General features: G+C 29.4%; 1 protein-coding gene across 1 annotated transcript; it reads left to right on the plus strand.

Annotated features, from left to right (window-relative positions):
- Positions 1 to 1,256: 1,256 nt before the first annotated feature.
- On the plus strand, positions 1,257 to 26,278 carry LOC100198109 (potassium voltage-gated channel subfamily C member 1). Its single transcript, XM_065801302.1, has 5 exons — positions 1,257 to 1,713; positions 6,743 to 6,982; positions 8,981 to 9,424; positions 11,587 to 11,872; positions 24,435 to 26,278. The coding sequence occupies exons 1-5, from the start codon at positions 1,417 to 1,419 to the stop codon at positions 25,232 to 25,234; spliced, it is 2,067 nt and encodes a 688-aa protein (XP_065657374.1). The 5' UTR covers positions 1,257 to 1,416; the 3' UTR covers positions 25,235 to 26,278.
- Positions 26,279 to 26,483: the final 205 nt, after the last annotated feature.

The following is a 26,483-nucleotide window of genomic DNA, read 5'->3' on the forward strand; positions in this document are numbered from 1 at the left end:
AAATATATATATATATATATATATATATATATATGTATAAACATGTATATATATATATGTTTATATATATATATATATATATATATATATATATATATATATATATATATATATATATATATATATATATATATGTATATATATATATATATATATCAGAGCCGTGGCTAGGCTACATTAAACCTATAATTAGGGACGGGCTAATTATAGGTTTAATGTACACTAATATATATATATATATATATATTAGTGTCGTGTCTAATGGGTCGGAGGCCTCCCAAAAACCTATATATACATATGTATTTCTAACTAAATAACAAAATCTCAAATTTATTATTTAATTAGCAATGTAAGAGAGAAGCTCAAAAAAAGTTCGGCTTAAATGATCGTATTTGATAAAATTTCTATAAGAATTGCAATAAAAAATACAAGGAAAAAAATCCATTTATTAAAATCTTTGTCATTTTTTTGCTAAATTATGAAGAAAATAAATAGAAAAAAAATTTCATCAACATTAAATAAAGATAATAAAATAAAATAAAGATAATGAACAAAAATAAACCAAATTTAAATCCAAAATAAGATAAATCTTAATAAAGACCTAAAAATTCGATCTCAGTTTTAAAATAATTGATCTTTTAGGAAAGATTCATAATTGTTAAAAACATAAATGCATTTTACAATTAACCACACTAAAAAAAAATTTTAAAGTTTAAAATTGTCAATGATTCCGGGATGTTGTTGCTAGAGCGCTGGCATCAGAATAAATGGTCCTAGGGTCAGCTCGTTTCCGCGAAGAAAGCAACATCGGCGAGAAAAACAACGTTCAAAAGACTTTTAATACGTTAAAAAACGTATAAAAGACGTATATTTTAAGACTTGTCTAATGCGAAAGTGTTTAAAACTAACGCTTTTTTTTTCTTAAAAATATTGGTTAATACCGTAAAACGTAATAATATTGCAACGCGTTTATATTGCAATACGCAATAACTGATAGATATACTTAATGTATAATTATTAGTAAGATATTATTTGTTAATGATATAATAAGTGATATATTATTAATGTTACAAAAGCTGTTATCTTTTAACAATATTTTAAGTAATATTGATAAAGCATAAAAATAATTTAAAATAAAGAAAAGAATAAACAAATATAATTTAACCTAGCACAAACAATTATTGTTATTACTGGATAAACGAGTAAAATAAACTTAATTTACTAAAAGAGTAAACCTTACTGTTTAATACTTTTTTATAGTTTCTTAATGAAAAAGTATACTTATAGGTTGTGTAAATTTATATCTGAATCTACAAAGTGGTGTTCAAAATGTTGACCAGCAGCTTTACAATTACTGACAAAAAAGCTGCAAAGTGACTGCCCGTTCCAATCTAGAAATTGGATATATTCCCAAAAATGTCTTCACGTGATGGGAGAAAAGAATATGAAAAAAATAAATCTCTAAATAAAGATCGAGTCATTATAAATGTCGGAGGATCAAGGCATGAATGCTACATTAGTACCATTCAAAATTTTCCAGATACGAGATTGTTTTGGATCGCCGAGACAGCAACAGCAATGAGTGATTATAACATGCAACCCAATGAATTTTTTTTCGACAGACATGCTGGTTGCTTTGAAAATATTTTAAACTATTGTCGTACAGGCAAACTTCATTGTCCAAATGATGTATGTGGTCCGCTGTTTGAAGAGGTTTTCTTTTTATACTTTACTTTTTATATTTTAAAGCGGCTTAGCTTTGAAATCATATGTATATTTTCTTTGTTTTCCTTTTCTTTTGTTATATCAACTGTTAACGCAGTTATTTTATATGTATCGAATTATTTATTTTGAGATAATGTTGTACATACATTCACTAAGAAGTGAAGTTATACGTACTCACACATGCACACGCACACTCAAACACGCTCTAACACAGAAACAAATAAACAAGCAAACAAACAAAAAAACAACCAAGCAAGCCAACAAAAGAAGTTATATATTGTATATATAACTTCTTTACGCGCATTATATTGTATATATATATCCTTTTTATGTGCAATGAACTGTACCTTAATGTAATTTATTTTTTCATTTTTTATTGTAAATGCTTAGGTCATGCGAATTTTAGGTTTAAATATAATTAAATGCAAAAAAAACTTTAACATTAGGTTTTCAATTTTTCACTTAAACCAATGTTTTGGGTAAGGGGTCGTCCATAAAGTACGTAAGCTCATAGGGGGAAGGAGGAGGTCTTCAAAAAACGTAGAAAAGCGTATGGGGGAAAGGGGGAAGGGTTCAATTTAAAAGTACGTACTTCAATTTTTTAATTTATCACGCTTAACCAGCTAATCAATAGAAAAGTTAAAATTCTCACCAAAGATCCTTGTTTGCCACCACAAAAAGATGTATGGTATAGGGAGTAGAGGGTATAGTTTCCCTCTATGCACACACATTCCTAGGCGCCCGCAGAATTTTTTTATGTTCCAGATAGGACACTTTCACACATTATGCAAACATAAGTATCATTATACCTATGCCAAATGAGCAGGCCTTGTAAAAAATTCTGATAGAGGAAGCCTTGGAACAAAAAAGGCCTAAATTTCTTGCTCCCCATCCCTGCCAAAACGTGAGGGCACTATTGTAGTAAAATTTTCATTTTTACCATTTAAAACTAAATTTAAATACTTTAGTCTGGAGTTTGCAAAATGTGTAAAAGTGTTCTATCTGAAACATCAAAAATCCTGCTGGCACCCCTTATATACTGGCCCTGAGTATTTCAGGCAACCTATTTTTGAGTCGACAAAAAACAGGTTTTAGCAGTGCCGTGGCTAATGGGAAGGAGGCCCCCTAAAAAAACGTGTCAAAAGGCTTTGGGGTCGTATAAAGTATCTAAGGTACCTACACCTTTTTTTTTTTCAATAAACTTTTATTGAAAAAAAAAAAGTTAGAGGAGGGGGTATTTGAAAAACGTGCGTCATTTTTAAAGGGGGTAGAGTCTTAAAAGTACGCATGGCAACAGGGAGGAGGGGGTGTCAAATTTCAAAATTTTTGGCTTACGTACTTTATTAACGACCCCTAAAAACAAAGAACACCCATTTTGCCGCAATTTTTGTCATCTAATCATATTGCCTCAAAACATCTTTCATCAGTTTTTCAAATTCAAATACTACAAATTAGACGCTTAGAATTTAATTTAGCTTCGGAACTTCCAGTTTTAAAAATTTTTAATAACTTTTATTTTCATAAAATTTTAAAATTGCAATCGTGTTGTAATATCATTGTAATTTAATTAAATATTCTATTTTCTGCAACAGTAAATTTATATAAAAAATTTTTTTAAATAGAAACACCGCCATTTTAATAACGAGTTGGTTTGCAAACAAACATTAAATAAACGAGTTAAATATACAAGTGTAATTTATAAACTATTGTTGACTTCGAGCGTTCTATTTACTTCTAAAAACACGTAAAAATAGTCAAAATTGCAAATTTAGTGTTATAATTGATTTTGCAAGTGATTTTTTAGTTTCTATGTTACCCATATTAGGAAAAATTATAAAACATGGGCTGTTTCTTAGAATAGATGAAAAGCGTAATGCTAAGGCAAACCTTAAAAGTTTTTCAAAAAAGTTTTTCTTAAGTGAAAACACTTAGACTGAAGACGAATTCTGGAATTCCTATTGTGACGGACAAATTTGACAAACAGATATTGTTAACAACCAGTTTAAAGTGAGAAGTCAAGTTGTAACTCTTTTATTTTTTAAGCTCATATTTTTTGTTAGTGCAAGAGAGAACACAAATTTCATAAAACCTAAATAAGAAAAATTTTAAACAAAAGTAGTATGCAAATGGGTGTTTAAGACATTTAGTTTGAACAAATTTGTCTTTAATGGGAAATAATGGAAAAGTCACCACAGACTTGTTCAAAAAGACTATTATTCGAACTGTGCATAGTCAGGTGTTTGTATCATTTTACAAATGACAAAGAAAACATTCTGCATTAATCCTTGACAGAATACATAGCAGAACATAAAGAACAAAGGATTACGCAAAATAGTAAAGAATTAATTTTAATTGCAATTAGCTATGATTTTATCAATGTTAATACAGGTAAATGGTTGATAATAAATACAGGTAACTACTTAATAATAGTTGTCATAAATATGCGTAGACGCAATATTAAAGAACATAAAAATCAAGTAGGTATCACTTATTTTATAGAAAAAAAAATGTAGGTTTTTTATTTTTATTTTTTAACTGTAAAATTTATTTAAATAGTTTGGTTTAGAGTTTTTGCTATTAAAAGTAAAATAACAATTTAAAAGAAATTCAAGTTGGTCCCCACTACCATACACACTTATCCCCACTACCATACACACTTGTTAAACTTATAGCGTATAGACTGCACTGATTCTGGTATTCACAACATGGGCAAAATAAAAACGATGTTGTCTTGATTGATCTTTTAGTTCACAAAAAGAATCGTACTTAAAAGGAATTGCAAAATTACCGAACTTTTTTTATCACGGATAACCGATAATCCCGCACCTTTTTAAAGCTACTCGGAAATACAAATTATTATTAATAAAAGGTTTAAAAGTTGAACTAATCTGTATAATTTTTAACATTATAAACGCTACGATCTTTGTATAATTTATAATGTTGGAAGACAACCATACGTTTAAATAATTGACAAATACGCTTCACATCTCACATTCAATTGAGTCTGTAACTTGTTTATTAGTTTATTAATTATTGCAAAATATTATTCATTTTTATAGTTTTGTTTAAAATTGAAATGTTTTAACGGTACAATTGCTTTGCTCATCAAATGCTAAGTAAAAAAAGTTAAATAAAAATATTGTGAAATACCCTTAAGAAACTCTTATACTTAACTTTTTATAATTCGAACCACAATATTCGAGTGGATTTTTCAGACCCGTCATGACGGGTTTGAAAAAGCTATTAAAATTGAATCCTACTGACGCGTCAGTAGGATTCTATTCGATTCTCTGTAAACCAAACTTTTCTAATTTCCGAAGGGTAAAATGCTCGTTAAACTTCGAATGTTTAAACTAATTAATGTTGCTAAACTTCAAAAAAAAAAAGTTTCACACCGAATTTTTTGAGTTTTTGAAAAACGATTAGTGAAAATTAATTTCTTTTAAAAAAAATTCTTCTGTTTAAAAAAAATCATGGCGTGTAAAAAAGACTGCATAATTAAAAGCAGTTTAAAGCGGAAATACAAAGCTCTACTGGAATTTGAGAAAAGAAAAGCAAAGAAAAAGGTTTTGAAAATCTTTGATATTCCACCAAAGACTTGTTCAACCGTGAAAAAGAATAAATATAAAGTCATTGACGCTTTTGTCAAGGAAGTTTGGCTAAACGGGTGGAAGTTGATACATATTATAGTTTATACGTAATAACACGTAATAATATGTAATAATACGTAATAATACGTAATAATACGTAATAATACGTAATAAAACGTAATAATACGTAATAATACGTAATAATACGTAATAATACGTATTTTTTTTTTTTTTTTTATACATGTTTTATTTTACAACTACAAAGTAATTACAAGTTACCAATCACTGATTGGCAGTAAAGATATACAAATTTAAATCATAAATATAAAGTTCAAAATATACGTGGTAAATAAAAATATAGTTATTAATACGTAAACTCAACAAAACTGTACTTAAACGGTTCGAATGAATGAGAGCTGATAATTTCTAAATTAGTGTTTTGCTGGTAAAAGAAAAAGCTTTATATTTTGTGAAAAAGTTAGGCTTCAAAAATTTTCAAGGTTCGGATGGATGGCTAGACAAATTTAAGAAAAAAATAACTTAATTTCTTATTTTATTTTATCCAACTTTTAACGACTTTACAATATATGATATTTTTAAAGCTTTTTTCTTTTATTGTTTTAAGAAAGTAAAATAAGTATTTTCCTGAATTGGAAATTCTGTAAACTTGCAAAGACGTCGAAGTTACACTCAAATATACATACAATTTACGTTTAAGCAATTATAAACTTTTTTTGTAGACCCAGTGAACACGGTACGTTTTTTAAACGTTCTTTTCACGTTTTTGTTAGGTTTAAACCTAATAAAAACATCTAAAAAACGTTTTAAAAACGTACTGTGCTCACTGGGAGATATGGTATATCTTTCAAAGCCAATTCTGGAGAAGCATAGTCGGTTAAAAAGCAAATGATCGCTCTATGGCTCAAAACCACATTGCCTACAATTCTCCCTCAATACCCACTTAAAAATAATTTTAATGCCAATAAACTTGGCTTTTATTAGCAATTACAACCTCAATCACCAAAACTATGGATCAAGGAATTGCCCATCGATTTTAAATAGTAAATAAGAAAATGATTCATCTAATAAAAAATGTTGAGAATTTATTTATTTATTTTTTTTCGGAAATAAAGCAAGAGAGTTAAACGAAAACTTCTTAAAAAATTGTCGGATAAATTCAGGACAGCACGGAAATAATATGATTTAAAAAAAATCAATGTACAAAGTATTTGATTAAAAAATAAAAAAAATGAAGACTCTTTAAAATATACTTAATTGTAATCGCGTTCTCAGTTATAATAAAAAGTATCGGTATAAAATAAAAATATTTATAACTAATTGCTATTTCGTTCTGTATTGTTATTTTGTATAATTATTATCATTTTTTGTTGTTAACATTTTATATGCGTAAAACTATTCTTTACTAGGAACTTGCTTTTTGGGGAATCGATGAGTTAAATATGCAACCATGTTGCTGGGCAACATACAGTCAATACCGTGACGTGAGCGAAAATTTAAAATTTATTAACGAAGGTAACAAAAATGTAACCGAAAAAGTAAAGTTTAGCAGTAAAGGAGGAAATTTTTGTCACCAAGGTTTTTTAAAAAGCATATTCAATACAATTTGGAAGTTTTTAGAAGTTCCACAAAAAAACTTTTTGACAAAGGTATGTGTATAAACACGGATAAATTTTTACATCATCTGTTTCTATTACTTTTTGATAACTAAAATAGTATATATATATATATATATATATATATATATATATATATATATATATATATATATATATATATATATATATATATATATATATATATATATATATATATATATATATATACATATATATATATATATATATATATATATATATATATATATATATATATATATATATATATATATATATATATATATATATATATATATATATATATATATATATATATATATCTGTGTGTGTATATCTCCAAGCTGATATCAACAAGGAGGTGGAAGGGTCACAAATGAGAAATGCAAAGTAATGCATGTTGGCCGAGCATACAATAAGTCAACGCATGAGCACTCAATGGCTAACGTTGACGGCACTCGTAGTCAGAGGCGTAGAAAGAATTTTTTGGTGTTCGAGATAGGTAAGTGCTAGACATGGAGCAAACTCCAAACATTTATATGTTTACACTTATGTCAAATAATAGGGGTTTGCAAAAAATTGCGATGATTGGAGGCTGGGCCCCAAAATCCCCCCCCCCCCTACCCCAAACGTGAGAGCAACAACTTGATGAAGTATTTTTTGTACTATTCTTATCTAGACTTATATTCATTGATAAATTTTAAGTTTCATAGTATTATCTATTAGCGTTTAAAAATCATTACCATATAAAATTTGCAACCCCCTCAAATTGAGGGGGGTTTAAACTTTATATGGTCATAATTTTTGAACGCTAAAATATTTTAAATTGAAATCTAAAATTCGATGAATATAAGTCTACTTAAGAATAGTACAAAAAATACTTCACCAACTTGTTGCTCTCGTTTGGGGTAGGGGGGGGCGAAAATTTTGGGTCTTTTTTGTTCCCAGCCTCCAACCATCGCAATTTTTTGCAAACCCTCATTATTTGACATAAGTATAAACATATAAATGTTTGGACTTTGCTCCATGTCTGGAAGTTACCTATCTTGAACACCAAAAAATTCTTTCTACGCCTTTGCTCGTAGTCCACTCGAAACGTCTTCAGTCGTAACAGTCTGATTGCAAGTAGAGCTGTCATAAACATTAATTATTTAATTACACAATTATGCAAACCAATATATAAAACGCAATGATGTTTTTAATTTTAGTTGTGATATCAAGGAAGCAACTAGAAATGGACTTTTTGTTACTTATAATTGCCATTATATTGAAGTTTTATGTCAGCAAATGTATAAATTACATTGTTTGTAATGAAAATGTATTAAAGCGTTTAAATTGATTTGCCTTAAACAGTAGACTTCAAAAAAAGAAATTTTGTATTACTCGAGTCGCCCACACCTTAAGTTTGCGGTACAAGCCTGATCGACATCACCATCCTCGAGCACGTCCAACATAAAGGAACAAAAATATTTTCAACGCTTAAACACTTTTCCTATAAAGATCAGCTCTTATAGCTATGCCTAACAACAATTAGAGAACGCCACAAAAGAGAAGACCTCATCGCGCAAATTTAAATCATGCATAAACTCAAACTACTTCGTCACATGTAATCAAAAACTTGCACGTCAACTAATAAGAAATTGTGAAGAGTGAAATAACTTTTTTAATTTAGTGTTTTCACCCAATTGAATGCGCTCTATTTATGTCAATGTTTTTAAAAACAGCATAAAAAATAACTATTTTCAAACACAATTGCTTCGTCTGCATCTTCATCTTTGTCCTCATAGATGGTCCTGGTTAAGCACTTTTTTATCAAATTTGAATAAATTTTTTGTATTGATTTTTGATAATAATAATTATAATATACTAGTAATAAAAATAGTAATAATAAACTAAACTTTTGAGGACTTTATTCAATTTAATCATTTTAATACAAATCCGCTTTCGATACAAGTAATAAAATTGTTTGATATAGTTTAAAAATACTTTTTTCTGTTGTATTATTTTTGTACTGTTTTTGTCTTTACTTAGGCTATTGCTTCAATTCACATATTTATTGTGTTGTTATCCATTGCAACATTTTGCTTAGAAACCGACGAAACGTTTAACAAAAACAAAACAATGTTTAACAACTTTGAAAAGGGTTACTGCGTAATCTTCACATTTGACATTGTTTTGCGGTTTTTATGCTGCCCTTCAATTATAGAACATCTCAAAGATTTTTTGACTTGGATAGATATTTTTTCTCTGCTACCTTTATATTTTGATTTTTGGATGGAGAGTAGTGGTATAGGTTTTTTAAAATCGTTACGTTTATTGCGTATATTTCGACTTCTCCGCTTCTTTAGAAACTTAAGAAGTATGTTGGTTTTTGCTGAAACTTTAAAAGCAAGTATGGAACAGCTTATGCTATTAGTGCTGGTTTTGTTTATTCCAATGGTGGTATTTGCAACGCTGGCATACTACGCAGAAAAAGTAATTTTAAGCTTGGTTTTTTCTTTACCATTACTTAATAGATTATATTATATGTATATATATACATGTATATATATGTGTGTATATATACATATACATATAAATACATATATATATATATATATAAATATAAATATATATATATATATTTATATATATTTATATATATATATATATATATATATATATATATATATATATATATATATATATATATATATATATATATATATATATATATATATATATATATATATAGACTAACAAATAGGTAAAATGTGCAATGAGGGCTCCTACGCCGACTAAAAAAATTAGTAGGACATGCGAAGAGTGTTACTAAATTAACTGAGGGTTTTGGTTTAGGCAAGCAATTTGTTAATTAAAAATTTTATATGGTAATGATTTTTAAACGCTAATAGATAATACAATGAAACTTAAAATTTATCGATGAATATAAGTCTAGTTAAGAATAGTACAAAAAATACTTCATCAAGTTGTTGCTCTCACGTTTGGGGTAGGGGGGGGGAACTTTGGGGCTTTTTTGTTCCCAGCCTCCAATCATCGCAATATTTTGCAAACCCTTATTATTTGACATGAGCATAAACATATAAATGTTTGGAGTTTGCTCATATGTCTGCAAGTTACCAAGCTAGAACACCAAAAAATTCTTTCTACGCCTCTTGGTATTAACATGCATGGGATTATTATAACAGATGTTATCATGCAGTTTTGAGATCATAAATTTTTTTTCCAAATATTTCCTATGTAACATATTCCTTGACTAAAATCAGACAGTGAATGTATAAAAACTAATTTACGTCTAACTTTTTATAACATTCATCGAATGTATATTTACGCCAATCACTATTTGGATCGCTAAGCGACAAACCAGCTTTAAGACAAAATTGTGAAAAAAAAGAAATTGTAATAAAAAAAAGATTTATGAAGGATTTCCTTGTACACAACAATATATTAACAAATATTAAAAATTTTAAGTGCACTGGGCTGCAATTTAATTCTATTTTGTTTGGCGTAGTTGTTTTTGGGGCATTTTCATTTCTGCAGGTGAACATTTGTTTTGCTTAAACAATTAGAAGCTGGGACTTGAAGAAATATACATAGTATTATGATTATCTTATCCTAAAAAATATTTTTGTTATAATTGTTGCTTTTAGCAGAAATTATAACAAAAATATTTTTATTAAGTTTTAGGCTAACTGAATGTTAAATATATTTATATATTTTATTTACATGTTACAAATTTTTATATATTTTATTGCGTTAATGTCGCAATAGTTTGAAAAATATATAAAATAATTTTCTAAAAGCTATACTTCAGCTACAAATATATGATAACTGTTATTTCTCATTAAATGTATATTAAATATGAGGTGTATAGATAAAGTACTTCACTTGAAATACTCATAAGCAATTTATTTTCATAAAACTAACTACATGAACTGAACAAATTAGCAACTTCATGCGTGACGTTCTTGCGTGACCATACATGAATTGCGTTTAAATGATTGCTGCGACTCAATGATTTGTAGTGCAACTCTGTAGCTCTCTGGAAACCTTTGTTTATATATAAAATATAATTAAAAAAAAGGTATATTGCTAAAACCTATATTTTTTGAGAAATTAACGTGCGTGATTCCGTAATTTCAACTTAATTTATTCTTAGATAACATTACTAATGTATACTATTCTTTGTATACAAAATATTTATATTGATATTTATATTGATATGAAATAATTAAAAATAAAATAAAGATTTTTAGTTTTATTATTATGAATAAACAAAACTTTAACGACTTTTCGTGCTTGACTTTTTGAAAATGAAATTTTAAAATGCCTTTTTAATGAAAACTTTCAAATTTTGCATTTAATTATCTCAGTTCAACATATTTGTTGTTTCGCTGATTTTGCGCTAGGTCATTTATTTATCAATCAATTTATTTCAATATTTAATTAAAATTTTTTTTGATATGATATTTACGACATAGAAATAAAGTAATTTTAACGGAAACATCAATTAAAATAAAGGTTATAGTCTATTACAAACTATTTTAAAAGATTTGTGAATTTTTTTTTTAATTTAATAATTTGTGTATATTTTTTCGTTAGCATTTTTAATAAAAAAATTTTATGTATACATTCAGGATACAGTTAACTCAAATTTCAAAAGTATACCTCGCTCATTTTGGTGGGCAATAATAACCCTTAGTACTGTTGGTTACGGTGATATATCCCCTACAACAGTCGTTGGAAAACTAATTGGTGCAATATGCGCAGCATTTGGCATACTCATGGTTGCTCTACCAATATCTGTCATAGGGAACAACTATTCTTTTTATTATTCCTACGCCAAATCAAGCATGAAATTGCCAAAACAGGAATGCAGAAAATTGATTGACGCAGATCGCATATTGAGGAGAAGATCCAATGGTAAACTTTTTTTTTTTTAATTTTATTTAAAAAATAATAAGAGTAATAAAGTATAAAGATATTAATAATCAAAAGTCCAAAATTAATATAACTGTTTGTAAAAATCCCTCATGATACAAAAAAAGATTTTTTTTTATTTATATTGGAAGTGAGTTAAGCGCATGCCACATTAGTTTAAATACTATAAATTCGCGGGCATGCGCAAGAAGCTTACCTGGCTGCAGCGTTATCGAACTAACGCAACTAGTACCATTGAAATATATTATTTTTCAGACTTGCCTACATAAAAAACTAGTTAAAGTTACAAACACATATAGAGCAAGTTATAAGCTATTTCTGCGACTTCCATAATTCTTTTGGTTGTGTGGAAAATTGACGTTAAGTTCACCTTTTTCAGAGTTAAGTTAATGTCTACTCTTTTAATCGTCTTTATATTACATGTTTAGGGTAAAGTTTGTTTTACAGATATATATAAATCTTTTTTATTATTATATATTTATATATTAATTTTCTATTTTTATCTATATAAAGAATGCAGAGCAGGGCCTTTGAGAGCGCCAATAGCGCCCGGGTCGAAGATGGAGAACGGCGCCTCTACTACTTGCAAAGAAACTACAAAATTTAAATTTTTGTGAACGCAGCAAGTATCAATTTCTGATCCAGCACATTGTATTTCTGCGTTACTATTAATTCTCTAGATTGAGAAACGGTTCATTATTCAAAAGTGACACATGAATCAAAATATTAGTTTTAAAACCAATAAACGAAAAGTCAATCAACAAAATTTTCAAGAAATGTAAATAAGGCACCTAAAAATGAATTTTTGAGCTTTTCTGGCCGCCCAAATATTGATGAAATTGTTGTATTACACCTTTTTAGCCAAATCTCCTTCAATCGAAATAATCAAAAGATCAGGAACGCGATTCTGGACCATGGTCAAAAAGAGAGAGTTTTTACAACCTTCAGTTTACAAAACAATCGTTCACCCTCAACAGCTGACCCAGAAATAGTGTTGAAAATTTGGAGCATGATGCAAATGTGCGTTTGGTTGGTCGACAACGTTTGGTTGTCGTGAAAATAAGCTAAGCCTGATGACTCATTGTGAAGCGCTTTAGTTTACACTTTCTTTCAGTAAAAAATCCGTTTTGAATCCTAGTGGTTCAGCTCTACCCTCCTGGAAAATTTACAGCCAAGAACCCCTAACCCGTTCAAGATTTTCCAGCAGCTGTCCAATCAAACGTAGTTGTCATCAATAGCAGTAGCTTCAGATTGTAGAAAACGACTAACCTCGTTAACAGCAAAAGAGTTTTTTACCAAACCATAATTAGTAATGCAAATTCAAAAGATAATTACTATTTTTTTAAAGCTCTTGCTTGGCTGAGCTGCTCACTGGTCAGATCCAGGTTTTCAATGGAATTTTTGAGAGCTGCCAACATTTCTCTTGACCTCTTGACAAGTAGTTTGATTGCGTCAGTATAAAAGCTCCATTTTGTTATAAAAATTCAATGCAGTAAAATTCCTGTTGCTTCAGTGAGGGTCTTCTATCGGGCATGACTTGCACTAAAAAGTACGTACAAAGATTTGACATTTTTAATTAATACTTTTATCTCAATATTTGATTCAAATGGTTGCACGCTAGCCAAATTTAGGCAGTGAGTGCTACATGGAACATAAAGAACTTCCAAATATTTTTGTCTTATTAAGGTTTGAGATCCCTAATAGCAACTGACATATTGCATCCATTATCGTATTCCTGACTGCGACAGTTTTGAATAGCCAAACCAAGCCTTGCAACCAAATCAGTGATAAGTTTCGCTTTATTGACTCCTTTATGCTTTCTTTCTTTTCTGATTTGCCATTAATTAGGTTCTCTTTCAAAGAGGAGAAAACGAATAACAAAGGTTATCTGTTCAGTCTGAGATGTATCAAAGGTATCATCGGCTATAATGGTGTAGTAGATACCTTCCTGGATTTCTTAGACAGCTGCACTTTGAATGACACCACCACATTCTCTGGTGAACCAATTTTGAGAGAATGAAGAGAGGTAATGAGCACTTATTATGTAGCCTTTTTGTTGATGGCGTTGTACATCTTCCAAATGGAATGTAATGATGGGGTTGTAGCAACCAATAAGCTTCATATTTCCAAGAAATTTTCAATTTTCTTTCGTGTTGTTTCACTTGCAAACATAATTGTATGTAATAGTTATAGTTAAACTAATACAACAATTATATAAATAAACAAAATTGATATTGAGGGAACTTTTTGATAAGATACTTAGAAATGCTTAATTCCTAGAAGCCAAAAAAAAAGTCACATTCAAAATTCCACAAAGTATTGTCCTCTATTTAGCTGTCTCAGAATTTATTCACTTCTGGAGCTCTGAATCTATACCAGTAGAGCTGGTAAGAAAACTGTTAGCCTCTTTCTAGAACTTTTCCTCCGTTTCCTCCGTTTTAACAAAAATGAGACGATTCTCCGCTTTTGAATACTGCTTTCATGCCCAAAAGAGGGAAAACGAAACAGAAGAGAGCCTTGGTGGTCAAGCCCCAAACCAAAAAATCTTTCTACTTTTTGCTTATTAGGCAAATATTGATAAAACACTTTGAAAGAAAAAATTGTTTTTCCTATCAAAGTGTTTTATCATTTAAAATATCGAGATAATATCGATGCTTCAAAAAATGTGAAACTTTAAAATAATTACATCTCGATCTTTTTGACTCAAAACAACTAGCGACAAAAAGGAGTCAGGTTAAACATCATATTTTCCCCTGTTGGATAAAGTTCCTCCTTCTGATGAGTCTTTTTGAAATTCATTTAGCTCAACTTCAGGTGAGTTGTTTGAGACCCCCATTGATATACGGTCCTTCAAATCACACATAATGAGTGCAGCAGGTGTTCTAAAAAATTAGGAGAGCTTATTGGTTTTCATACACTGACTGGAAGTCATGGTCGTTATTATAGGAATCCTTAAAAGAAAAAGTTAGTAGTAACAACAAAGATAATAATGCCAAAGGTAGAAGTAAAAAAAAGACGAAAAAAAAGCAATTAACTTACTGAAGGGCTTAATTGAGTCTTCGGAAAAGAGCCATTTTTTTGTCTTATTTTTTATTATAAGTCCCATATTCTCTAAAGTCTTTAAGAAGAAGCATAAAATAAGAAGCCTTATTTTATGCCTCTTTCGCTGCATTCTTAGTAGTTTTAGCACGGTTTTGAGCACCAGGAGATTTATTTTGACCCATTTTTTAGAAACAACTGAAATTTTTTCTAATTTCTAGTTAGTTTATACACAAAGATTTTTTTCTTTTTTTCAACATATATTTCGCTGTTCATACAATTAAAAAATAAAAAGATACAAGGAAACGTTTTCAAATACAAGGAAACGTTTTCGTAAAATAAAAATAAAAAAACGATTTGTATAAACAGACCGGAACTCAAACAGATATGGATGACCGAAGTCATCTCAATTTTTTCATAGACTCCTATTAGGGTTTTTAAAAAGTCTACAGTAAAATAAAATTGTTACAAAATTTATGTAAAACTCCATTAAAGTATGAAAAAATAAGCATCTCCGTTATATATTTAGAGTAAAATACAATATAATAGAACAAACTCCAATAAATATAAATTATATTAAAAATAAAACATTTAAGAAATTAAGTTTAACAAAAAGGTTTATCAAAATTCAAAGCTTTCATTAGATTTCAAAATTTCTCTTGTTATATGTAAGTAAAATGAATTTACTGATTTTACCATATTGAAATGGTTATTTTTAAAGCTGTTCCATATCTTAAACCCTCGATATGATATGCTTTATTTTTTATATTTAGTTGATTTATGAGGCAGTGTATATGTGAGCCTTTCATTAGATCTTGGAAAATAGTTATTGGTTTGATTTATTTTAAATTTTGTTTCAAAGTTGTTTGGTGTAAAATGATTTTAAATGAAGATCATGTGTTGACGTCTGTTTATCTCATTAATGGCATTGTATGCTCAAATCTGTTTTTTTTTTGTGTATAATGTTTTAATATTACATTTCTGCATTTATACAGATCGGTTTAATAATATATTTAAGTTTTACTTAAAAAAACACTAATTATTTTATAGAATAATTCGATAAAAAGAAAATAAATTAGTTGTATTTTACTTACGGTTTTGGCGTTAAAGTGTTTGCAACAGTCAGTAATTCTTGTGTATTTATTCTCTCGTTTATGAATTTCCAAGGGACACTCCGTTGTAAACAAATAATTAGCTTGTTTGGCAACCGTAAAAATAACAATATAAAATAAAAATATTTTTTTAAGTGCCCAAAGAAGTCCTAACGGTCTTAACACCTCACCACCTTAGAGAACCTCATTCCAACTTAAACCACCGATCTCATGCTTCTGAGGCAAGAGCGTCAGTATCTAAAAAAAAACACAAAATTTTTAAAAACATTAAAAATCCTTTTTAAATCATCAACCAAATTATTTAACCTTAAATTTTCAAGTATAACACAAATTAAAACTCAATACTTATCAATCAACTTTTTTAACATTAAGTACTTATTTAATCAACATCAAAACTTATCTTAACTGTGGGCCAAAAGCCTCATTTAAGCAAGCTTCACCAACACATGGAATTGGATTTCAATACTTCCACCAACATTTTGAGCAAAAAATTGTTTTTTGCTTACTAGCTTTAAAGTAGATATTCTGTCTACTTTGAACCCAATGCAAAAACTTGAACACTTGATAACTGGCCTGGTCCTGGTAGTGGCAAGGCGGCTTATTTGCTTAAAAATGCGACGCTATGGCTCTTTTTTTTGCTTTAACAACCAAATACTACTTGAAAAAGTAGCACATTTATTGTGAAATCAAAACAAATGTCTTGTTTGCTTCAAATTCTTTAACAACCTTGTTGCTCAACAATGAATTGTACCACGTAACAAAAGTTGTCAGTGCTATCAAAGTTGACTGCTTCCTGCTTCAAAGAAAAATTTAAATAGCTAACATTATAATAACCACAGCGCAGCATCTTCTGTGCAATTGAGCTAACATGGGTAACTGTTCATGGGCTTACGGAATACACCTAATTTTGTCTAATTCAGCCACAAGTAAATCCTATTTTTTTCTTAAAAAATAGTTTAAAATTAATTATAAAAATGGAGCTTAAAATTAAAATTTTTTTATGTGCATTTTTATTCCTAATACTAAAGTTTCAACCTCAAATGCAATAACTAAGCATTGTAAGTCATCAATATATATTCTATTTATTTAAAAAAAAGACAACAAATTGTCCGACGCCCCTTCAAGTTTAGCGCCCGGCTCAATTTACCCCTCCTCCCTCCTTTACTTTTTTTGCTTTTTAACATCTTTGCCTCTAGCAAGGCTGCAAGCAGCCACTATTAGAGTTGGAAGTTACTGGAAGAGAAAAGATGAAGGTAGAAGAGCAAGATAACGATTGAAAGACAACTTAAAAGGTTGCAATTTATATGAATCAGGAAAGCAAGGTGAAGGAAGTGAATTCCAAAGAACTGATGTTCTTTGGAAACTAGAGGAATAAGAGTTTTTGGAGCACTTAGGAACAGTCACAGTAAAAAGAATTAGACTTAATTAAATAACGAGTAAAACGAGAATGAATTTTAATTGATGGCACAAGAGACGCTAGCTCTTTAGAGGAGTCCCCATTATAGTATTTGTAGAAAAGAGAAAAAGAAGCAACATTACGACGATGTGATAATGGTTGGAGATCGGCTGCAAGAGCAGTTCCAACTATATTTACAATGCGTTTTTGCACCTTGTCTAAAGGAGAAAGAGCATCATTAGAAGAACCGCCCCAGATATGGCAACAGTATTCCATACAAGTCCGGATTTGAGATTTATAGAGGTAGAGAATAAAATCCGGAGTAAGAAAGTGTCGAGCTCAATGCAACCTTAACAGATGCTTATTTTGCAACGGATTTGATACATGGTTTCTAAGGAAGATTGGAAGTAAGAGTTCATTATAGAAGATGAAGGGTAGATGACTCATTGATCACATTACCGTTCATTATTTTTAGGAAGATCTAAATTATTACGATAATGATTTGCTGAAAAACAATACCACCTTAGAGGTGAGAATATCTGGAAGATCCATATTGATGAACTGAAAGTAAGTTATTAGATTCAAGATGAGAGATTAAGCATTTGCAAATTAAAGACTCAAAAACCTTGCTTATGATAGAAAGAAGACTAATGGGACGGTAGTTAGAAGAATCAGATCGCTCTCCAGAATTTTTAAAGATAAGCTTATCAGAGTCTTGTTTTCCAGCAGGCTGGAAAACAAAACTCTGATAAGCACTTGTTGAATAGTTTTGAAATTATAGACGGCAGCTCCAGAGAACACTTCTGCAAGACTATAACAGGTATGTTGTCTGGACCACAAGCTGTAGAAGAGTCTAAGTAGGAAATCACTTTAGATACAGAAGCTTGAGTGATACGAATTTCAAGCAATGTATCAACCTGTTTGACGGCTAAATTAGGTAGAATCTAATTAGTGGAATCAAGAGTTGATATTAATGAAAAGTTCTTAGCAAACAATTCAGCTTTTTCTTTAGGGTGAGGTGACAAAGTCTGAACCATATAAGAGAGATGGAATAACAGATTTTCCTTATTATAGTTACTATTAAAGATTCTACAGAAGTCACGAGAGCCTAATTTTTGTGATGAAATACGAGATTTCATGACCTGAGAATAGCGGGCTTTCGTTTTAGACAAAACCTTTTTACAATGGTTTTTAGCAATAATAAACAGACGTCTGGTTTGAGAACTGTTTTGCTGATAGATATGGAAGTAACAGTTTCGGTTGGAAATTGCAGCAGCAGCTTAATGTGATAAAAACCATGGAGAAAAGTGAGACTTGACCTGGAGTTGTCGAGAGGGAATAAAAGATTCCTTGCCAGCCTAAATCCACGAAGATATGTAAGAAGCACATTGTCAGCAGGAAGAAGAAATGATGCTACCCAAGGGCCATCACGAAGAAAATTGAGGAGAGTCCCAGTCAGCTTTAAGGTAGTTGTAAGAGATACGATGAAAATGGAATTCAGATGATGAAGAAGAATGAGATAATAGTTTTAGAGAAATCAAACCGTGATCAGAAGCACCTAAGGGTGAATGAGGAGAAACTGAGCACTGACAAGGATCAGAAATAAGACATAAGTCGAGTAGAGAAGGTAAATGATTCGGTTGTCTAGAAAGCAAGTTAGAAAGTTGACTATTTGAGTTAGGGATTGAAGAAGGCAAAAGTATAAAGAGAGAAGGCTTGGTCAATTTGATCAGAAATAACATCAAGGAGTTCAGCTTGAGACGAAGAAGAGCGATATACAACAAAGAAAAAGCGATAGAGTAAAGTGGTCTTAACAAAGCACGTAAAAGAATAGCCTGTGGATTCAAACCTAGTTTCACAACAAATGGGTGAGTTCTTACGAATGGAAATGTCAAGGTTAAGCATGTGACTATTGGAGTCTTTACGAATGAAAGGAAGATAATCATCAGCACTAAAATCACATGATAAGACAACCGAACTCAAATTAATTATTCAAAGAGCAAGTAGATCTGGTGAACTTTTCAAGAGATAAGACTCAACAGAAGAAAAGTTACTTTAAAGACCACGAATATTGGTGAATGATAGGTTCAGAGAACTTGGTGATGACAATAGTTTTTTGTGTTTTATAGTTTTTGGTACTTTATTTATTTTTAAGTTTGTTGAAGTACTTGACTTAAAGTACACTGTATAATAGCCCAAGCAATTGCCTCATTACTATTAATAAATTCTAAGCCGTAACAAAGAACTCTTGAAATTAAGAGGGGTCATTAGATAGAATCTGTTTACCCCTTAAGTCTTTGCTTAGGAGGCCTTCTAAAAGAAAGTAGCCGGATGCATTTAACATCGGCCTATGATGAGTATTTTTATAAGACACTATCTCTAGCCTTTACTCAACCAAAAGCCCCAAGGCAAGGGGTGTTTTAAGTCGAAGTTAGCTTCTCCTAGTCTATGCCTAAAAATGCGTATCCTACAAGGAAGCAGGACATGAAGCAGATTGTACTGGGTTACATGTTACCAGTAGCAGGATAACCTGATCTGACTTTGACCTTCTCTTTCGAAGCCCCTGATGTAGATTTGTAGAAGACTACCTGGCCTTATCATTGAGAACCGCTGAACATTAAATAAAAATAGAATAAGATAAAATAGCAAGAAGCATAAGCCGACTATATATATATATATATATATATATATATATATATATATATATATATATATATATATATATATATATATATATATATATATATATCATATATACAATGTTAAAACAATGTTAAAACAATGTTTTTAATGTATTTTTTTTCTTTACATGAATATAGATTACCAAAATAAACTAGGCATGAGTTAAATTTACATTTGAATATAAAACATAGCATGTTTAAATATCAACCTCATCATTATTAAGGATGTTTATGCAAATGTAAACTAAATGAAGGGAGCACATAAATATATTCCAAAGTAAAATTTCAAAAACTATTGGTTTATTTTACAAAGCTAAGCAGTTGCTAGACCAAACCTGTTTAAAATATATTTATTTTTCTTTATTTATTGCTACCTAAATTATGCAAACGTTGTTTAATGTGGCGCCAACGTAACTAAAATAAATAAACTAATAAGTACACAAAAGCTTTAAGAATAACTGGAAAGATTGCTTCTCACACACTAAATTGCTATTTATTAGATTTAATTTGCTTACGTATTTCAACTTTACCTTTATCATATTCTTATTCTTATGTTCAAAAATGGCACCCATCATATTTAACTCACGTTTTGAAAAAATAAATCATCTATACATAACACGTTTTTCAGTTAGCAATTATATTCAACCTAAAAACTACAATTCTACTTGTAAGTTTTACAGTGCAAATAGAAGCCTTAAGGAATCATTGCATAATTACGTAACGCCAAAAATGGCCATTTTTGAACCACTCACCTGTCACGTCTGGTCACATTTCTCTAGAACCCCCCCCCTCCCCCCCCCCCACACACACACACATTTTGATAATCTGTAGTTAAAGAAGAAACTCTTAAGAAACCTTTAGTAACTTTAGAAACTTCAAAAAAATTAAGAAACTTCCTATTACTAGCTCATTCGTTTGGTTTCTTATTAAAAAAGCGTGTAAACATATTTACAATAAATATTAAGAACTAACGTCACGTTACAACATGTTGTAGCATTTTTTATAATAGAATGACGTTTCTTTTACTATAACTATTATTGAATAATATATTCATAATAAAATATTATAAATTTATATGTTTTGTTGCATATCTAGATGATGTAAAAATTTGAACGTTATGATCATTTATCATATAAAGATTGTTGCAGTCACTGACAGCAGATATAAATCCGTCCCTTTATTACAGACTAAATAATTATTTTCAACGTTTAATTTTTTCAAGACATATACATACAGATACATTTAATATATTTCATAAATTTTTCAATTCTGGAATACTACTCCCTCTCTGGAAATTACTAAACTTTATTTTGGTCCATAAATAAACGGAAGATAAGTTACTTGCTGAAAACTATCAACCTATTTCACTAAACGCTGCTGCCTGCAAAATAGTCAAAATACTTGTTGAGAATAAATTCTTTAAGCTCATTAACGATAATAAAATGCTCTCTGCAAATCAACATGACTTTCTTTATCATAAATTATGCGTGACTAATCTAATAGATACTTTTGATAGTATTTTATCTTCTTTGGTATTTCACCAATTTATTGATGTAATCTCAATTTTGCCAAAGCATTTGATTCTCTACCTTACAACTTCTCTAACTTATGTTAAAATTAAGATATTTCGGAATAAATGGCAAACAAAATCAAAAGGTATAATAAATCAATCCCTACAAAATTCTATGAAAGGGCGTAATTTAGAAGTTATTACTTCATGTAACGCCAAGTGGAGCACACATTTTCTAACAATTGTTTCAAAGTCCTTGCAAATTCTTAGCATGCAAAAAGACATTCATTGATGAAAGTATGATTCTCAAGTTATATAAAGTGTTTATTAGACCACACCATAAAAATACAGTGTCTATTTGAATTTCTTATTTAAAAACTAATCAAACCTTCGTTGAATCTATTTCACGCAAAGCAACAAAATGGACTTCCAGTTTAAGATATCCTTAATACTGCAAAACATTGTGTAAATGTTTTCGTAGATAAGCCAAGAGTTAAGAGAAATTTTTCCTCACCTTTTCCTGCTACTTACAGATAAAAAATTTCCGCTTTTTTGTATTTTACCCACAATAACAAATTATGATAAAAATTGCTTATTTAGAAATATAATAGCAGCACTTTATGCTTTATTTGACATTACCCATTAGCGTGGCAACTGCAAAAGGATCCTTAAGCACATTTAAACACATTTAAGGACAACAATGGGGCAAATCATCTTGTCTGCACGAGACCCAATACCTACTGAAGCAGAAATAGAAGTTCGATTAAATTTAAAAGATGTTATAGACAAATTTGCAGCTATAAAAACAAGAAAAAAAAAATTTTTATTCGGTTTTCTACTTACTAAACTTGCATAGTGTAACATACTTGTTTCCATTAAATTAAATCAAAGTTGTATTTAAAAATAAGGCTTTTGTTTTCATATATAATTTTTTTTTTGAGGAGGGAGGGGGGTTAGAGAAGTATTTTAGGAGCCCGGATTAAGATTTTGCGGGAAGGCCTAGTTTTTGTCGCAATGCTACTGATAAGGTAGTCGTAATGCCACGCTTGAATTCAAATTTGTGAACATATTTTTTGAAAAAATTCAAATTTGTAAACATTATAGGAATTTTAATTGTTTTTATTTTATGACTTGGAATGTCCAATTCTTGATCTACTTCAACATGAAATCTCTTCAGGTACATACACAAGTAAATTTAAAAAATAATCTCTAAGTTCAAATAATAATGCTATAACGTGATTACAATACACACATTTTTCCTGTATGGCACGAGCAATATGTTTTTCTAACAGAGCTAGACAACTTATTTTTTATTTTTTTATTTTGTAGTTATTTTAGGTGCTCCCAAAAGTCCTTACTGTCTTATCACAGAGCACTGCGGGATAGCATTTAACAAAAAGTTCACGCCTACTTCCGTACCAATGTAGCTTGCTGGGCTAGAGTTGGCGTCGAACCTCGGACCTCTAGGTTCTGAACCTCTAGGTCCAGAACTCTAACCATTGCGCCACGGCTGCTTTAAACCACAAACTTCAGTTTTCCACTTAAACCACTTAGGCCACTTAAACTACGAACTTCAGTTTTCATACTTGCTAACAATTTTGTTTTTACAATTATATAAGTAAAGGTATACGAAGTATAAATACCATAAGCTCTTCATATCTTTAAGATATCGTTCAGCTTTAAATCTTTTTCCTCTTTTTAAAGATTTTTGTTATCGCCATGTTTTTAATTTTAGCACTTTTTTTCTGTGGTTTTCTATATCTTTAATAGTGAACTGTTTGAAGTATTTTAGCATTGGATAAAAGTATTACTTCTATCCAATATCAAAGATTTATTAAGTTTTAAATCAACTGTAGTGGTGAAGCTTGTGTTACTTTCTAATAAAGTTTATATTTCATTATTTTGTAAATCTTCTATAGCATCATATACTTGAGTATTCACATTTTAAACCATGCTCATAGTATTTGACTAATAATATATTATAAGAACTAGATGTCTAACTTGAGGGAATTTTATTGGAAGAAAAATAAAGTCAAATTTTTTTGTTTATAAATATAGTCCACCATTTGTATAAATTACAAAAATTACATATAAAAGTATTTTTATGAGCCTATGTTTATTAAAATTATGATAATTCATAAAAAAGCTTCAAAAGCGTCTGTCGATTCACTCTTTTTTTTCAAAACTTTAACCCCTTTCCAATCGAAAATAAATTTGGGAATCATAAATTATTATTTTACAAGTATTCTAATTTACTCTTTTACATAAATAGTATTTACATTTAAAATATACTTTCTTCGTTGAAGAAAATAAAGCTAAATAATATTTGCTTACAAATTTAATACGTAAAAATTTCATGCTTTTATCCAACTTGTTCACAGTTTTAGTTAACTTTAATTCTCACCTGCTGCACTAATAGTCATGTTTGTTTTATTCAATTTATTTGTTTATTTAACTATTATTAAATTTTTTCAAAATTTAAAATAAGTTATGAAAAGTGATGTTAAAAGTCTTTTATTTTGTGTTTTCGTATTTATTTATATACTTTAGTATATATTACAGTGTAACATTATATATGACTTATTACTGTAGCGTAATATATGTTTTATAATTTAACGAAATTACATTATTTTTGTATTTTTATAATTGAAATGTTTATTTTAAGTGGCTTGGCGATAAAACTAAGTTTGTCTTCTTGCCCCAGCCGTTTCTCTTAGTATCCAGTACCTAAGAGTTTATTTCTTTGAGTGTATTTATAAACTTTTGTCTCGATACTTTTTAATGTGATTTTCTTTTTATTAAGCAGCAGTTTCATCGATGGAGGTTACTTCAAGTGAATCAGTAACCAACAGCAATAGCGATTCTGGTTTATGTAAAAGCCGGCGATATGCTCTTAGATATGTTCCATCCATAGAAATGGTTCGTAAATCTAGTGTCAGTACAGTACACAACGATTCTACTAAATCTTATAGTTCATCAAAACAAACATTGAAAATCGATAATTTTAATAGAACTAACGGTGAAGTATTCTCAGCTGAAAATAACAATGAAGTTGGGATGCATGATAAAGAAACCATCAAAAGTTTGGAAATACACTCAGAGAAAACAAACACTAAGTTACTGGACACTACGGTTGTTCAAAAAACTTCTTCGATAAAAGATTTGAAATTCTTCAAGTCTAAAAAATCTACTCAGAGGACGTTAAGTTGTGTTGAACGAGCTGTTATAAGAAAACGTTCGCTAAGCAACTTCTCGCGCAGCTTGCAAGAACATAAAGTAGTCAAGAAATCTTTGAGCTCAAAATACAGTTTTCCATCATCGCAAGAACTAAAACTGAAGCAAGAACTCGAGAATAAAAAAAACCAAGAAAAAAAAATAATCCATCTCAACATGCCACAATACAAACGGAGAAGATTGAGTAATCAAGACCGAGAAGAAATCTGCCGTAAAATAAACTCATCCGCTTATATAAAAAAGGAACTAAACGAACAAGAGTATCGCAAAATGTCTTTAGTCAAGCAAGATTTGGGTCAAAATGAAGTTGTTGCTTGGTTTGATTTTTTCAAACAGAATAATGAAGAAATGTTTAAAATAGATATTTCTTAAGAAAATATTTTACTTGTAGAGGTATAAAGGAAAATTATTGTCAAAAATGCAAATTCCAAAGCATAGAACAGACGATGATAAATTAACGCGCATAAATATTATTTTTATTTCTGTTTACAAGTTTAAAAAACACTTTTTGATTAAAAAAGTTTTTTTGAAGTTGGCAAAATTTAAAAATACTCAATAATAGATTAGCAATTCAATTATAAATCAGCTTACTTTATAAGATGGTGTATTGTTATAAGATGGTGTAATATTATGAAATACTAGAAACTTTTAAAATACATATAGAATACATAAGGATAGAACTATTGGTATAAAAGTAAAGCAAAATCATTGAATTGAAATATCCTTTAGTTCATCTACAGAGAATAATTTTTAACAGAAAATAGTTTAATTATTTTTAAATATCTAGTATTTGACCCCAAATTTTAAAGAATGCAAAATTTTTAACGAATCCAAAAAGCCATCTTTGACAAACAGTTTATGAAGTGTTTTTATAACTTTAGTAATTTAAGTTCCAACCAATTTTTAAACACAGCTTATATCGATTTTTGAAAATCTTGCAAATATAATCTTAACCAATTAGACGATGCGCTCAATATCAACAGAATAAAATAGTTATATTTGAAAATTCGGTTTATGCATTTTTGGTAGACAGTAAAACAACGGAGTGCAGAAGCAGTAAAAACATTTAGTTTTGTGTATTTTTATTAATTATCTGGTAGAAGGATAATGAATAAAATAATGATGAGGTAATGAATAAAAAAATACACTAAACCAAGTTGAGCTACATTTGATGACGTTTATCATTATGATATATTTTCTTATTATCTCGATAATCTTTCAGCTACGTTTTTTTTTATGTGTTAATTAGAAAATTGTGGGTCAATACTTATCTTTTATTTTCTCGTTCAACTAAAATGTAAAAATAAGTGATTATAATTCTTTTTGTTTTTTATTAGAAATATGTTTTGTATGAATATTTAGCTTGCCTAAATTTATTGAATATATATTGAATCAGAAGGTTGCTTACAACCTGAACATTTCTATTTTATGTGTAAAGTTTATAAAAGAAGAGCGAAAATTCAATGAAAGTATCTTGCAAGATGTTCGAGGCCTACAAACCATTATTCTCAAGCCTATATTACGTTAAAACGTAAGTCTATCGAAAAGCTTTAACTACGTTTTTATTTCAAGTAATCAATTGTTCAGGCTGGAAACATTTAATCGAAATTTAAGACAGTTG

This window comes from Hydra vulgaris, chromosome 07, assembly GCF_038396675.1.
Source record: "Hydra vulgaris chromosome 07, alternate assembly HydraT2T_AEP".
In the NCBI taxonomy this organism is placed as follows: Eukaryota; Metazoa; Cnidaria; class Hydrozoa; order Anthoathecata; family Hydridae; genus Hydra; species Hydra vulgaris.

Excerpts from the sequence above, each read along its gene's own strand:
- LOC100198109 (XM_065801302.1), top strand. The coding sequence starts at position 1,417 with ATGTCTTCACGTGATGGGAGAAAAGAATATGAAAAAAATAAATCTCTA. Across the intron at positions 1,714-6,742 it reads GTGGTCCGCTGTTTGAAGAG|GAACTTGCTTTTTGGGGAAT; the intron begins GTTTTCTTTTTA and ends ATTCTTTACTAG. Across the intron at positions 9,425-11,586 it reads TGGCATACTACGCAGAAAAA|GATACAGTTAACTCAAATTT; the intron begins GTAATTTTAAGC and ends GTATACATTCAG.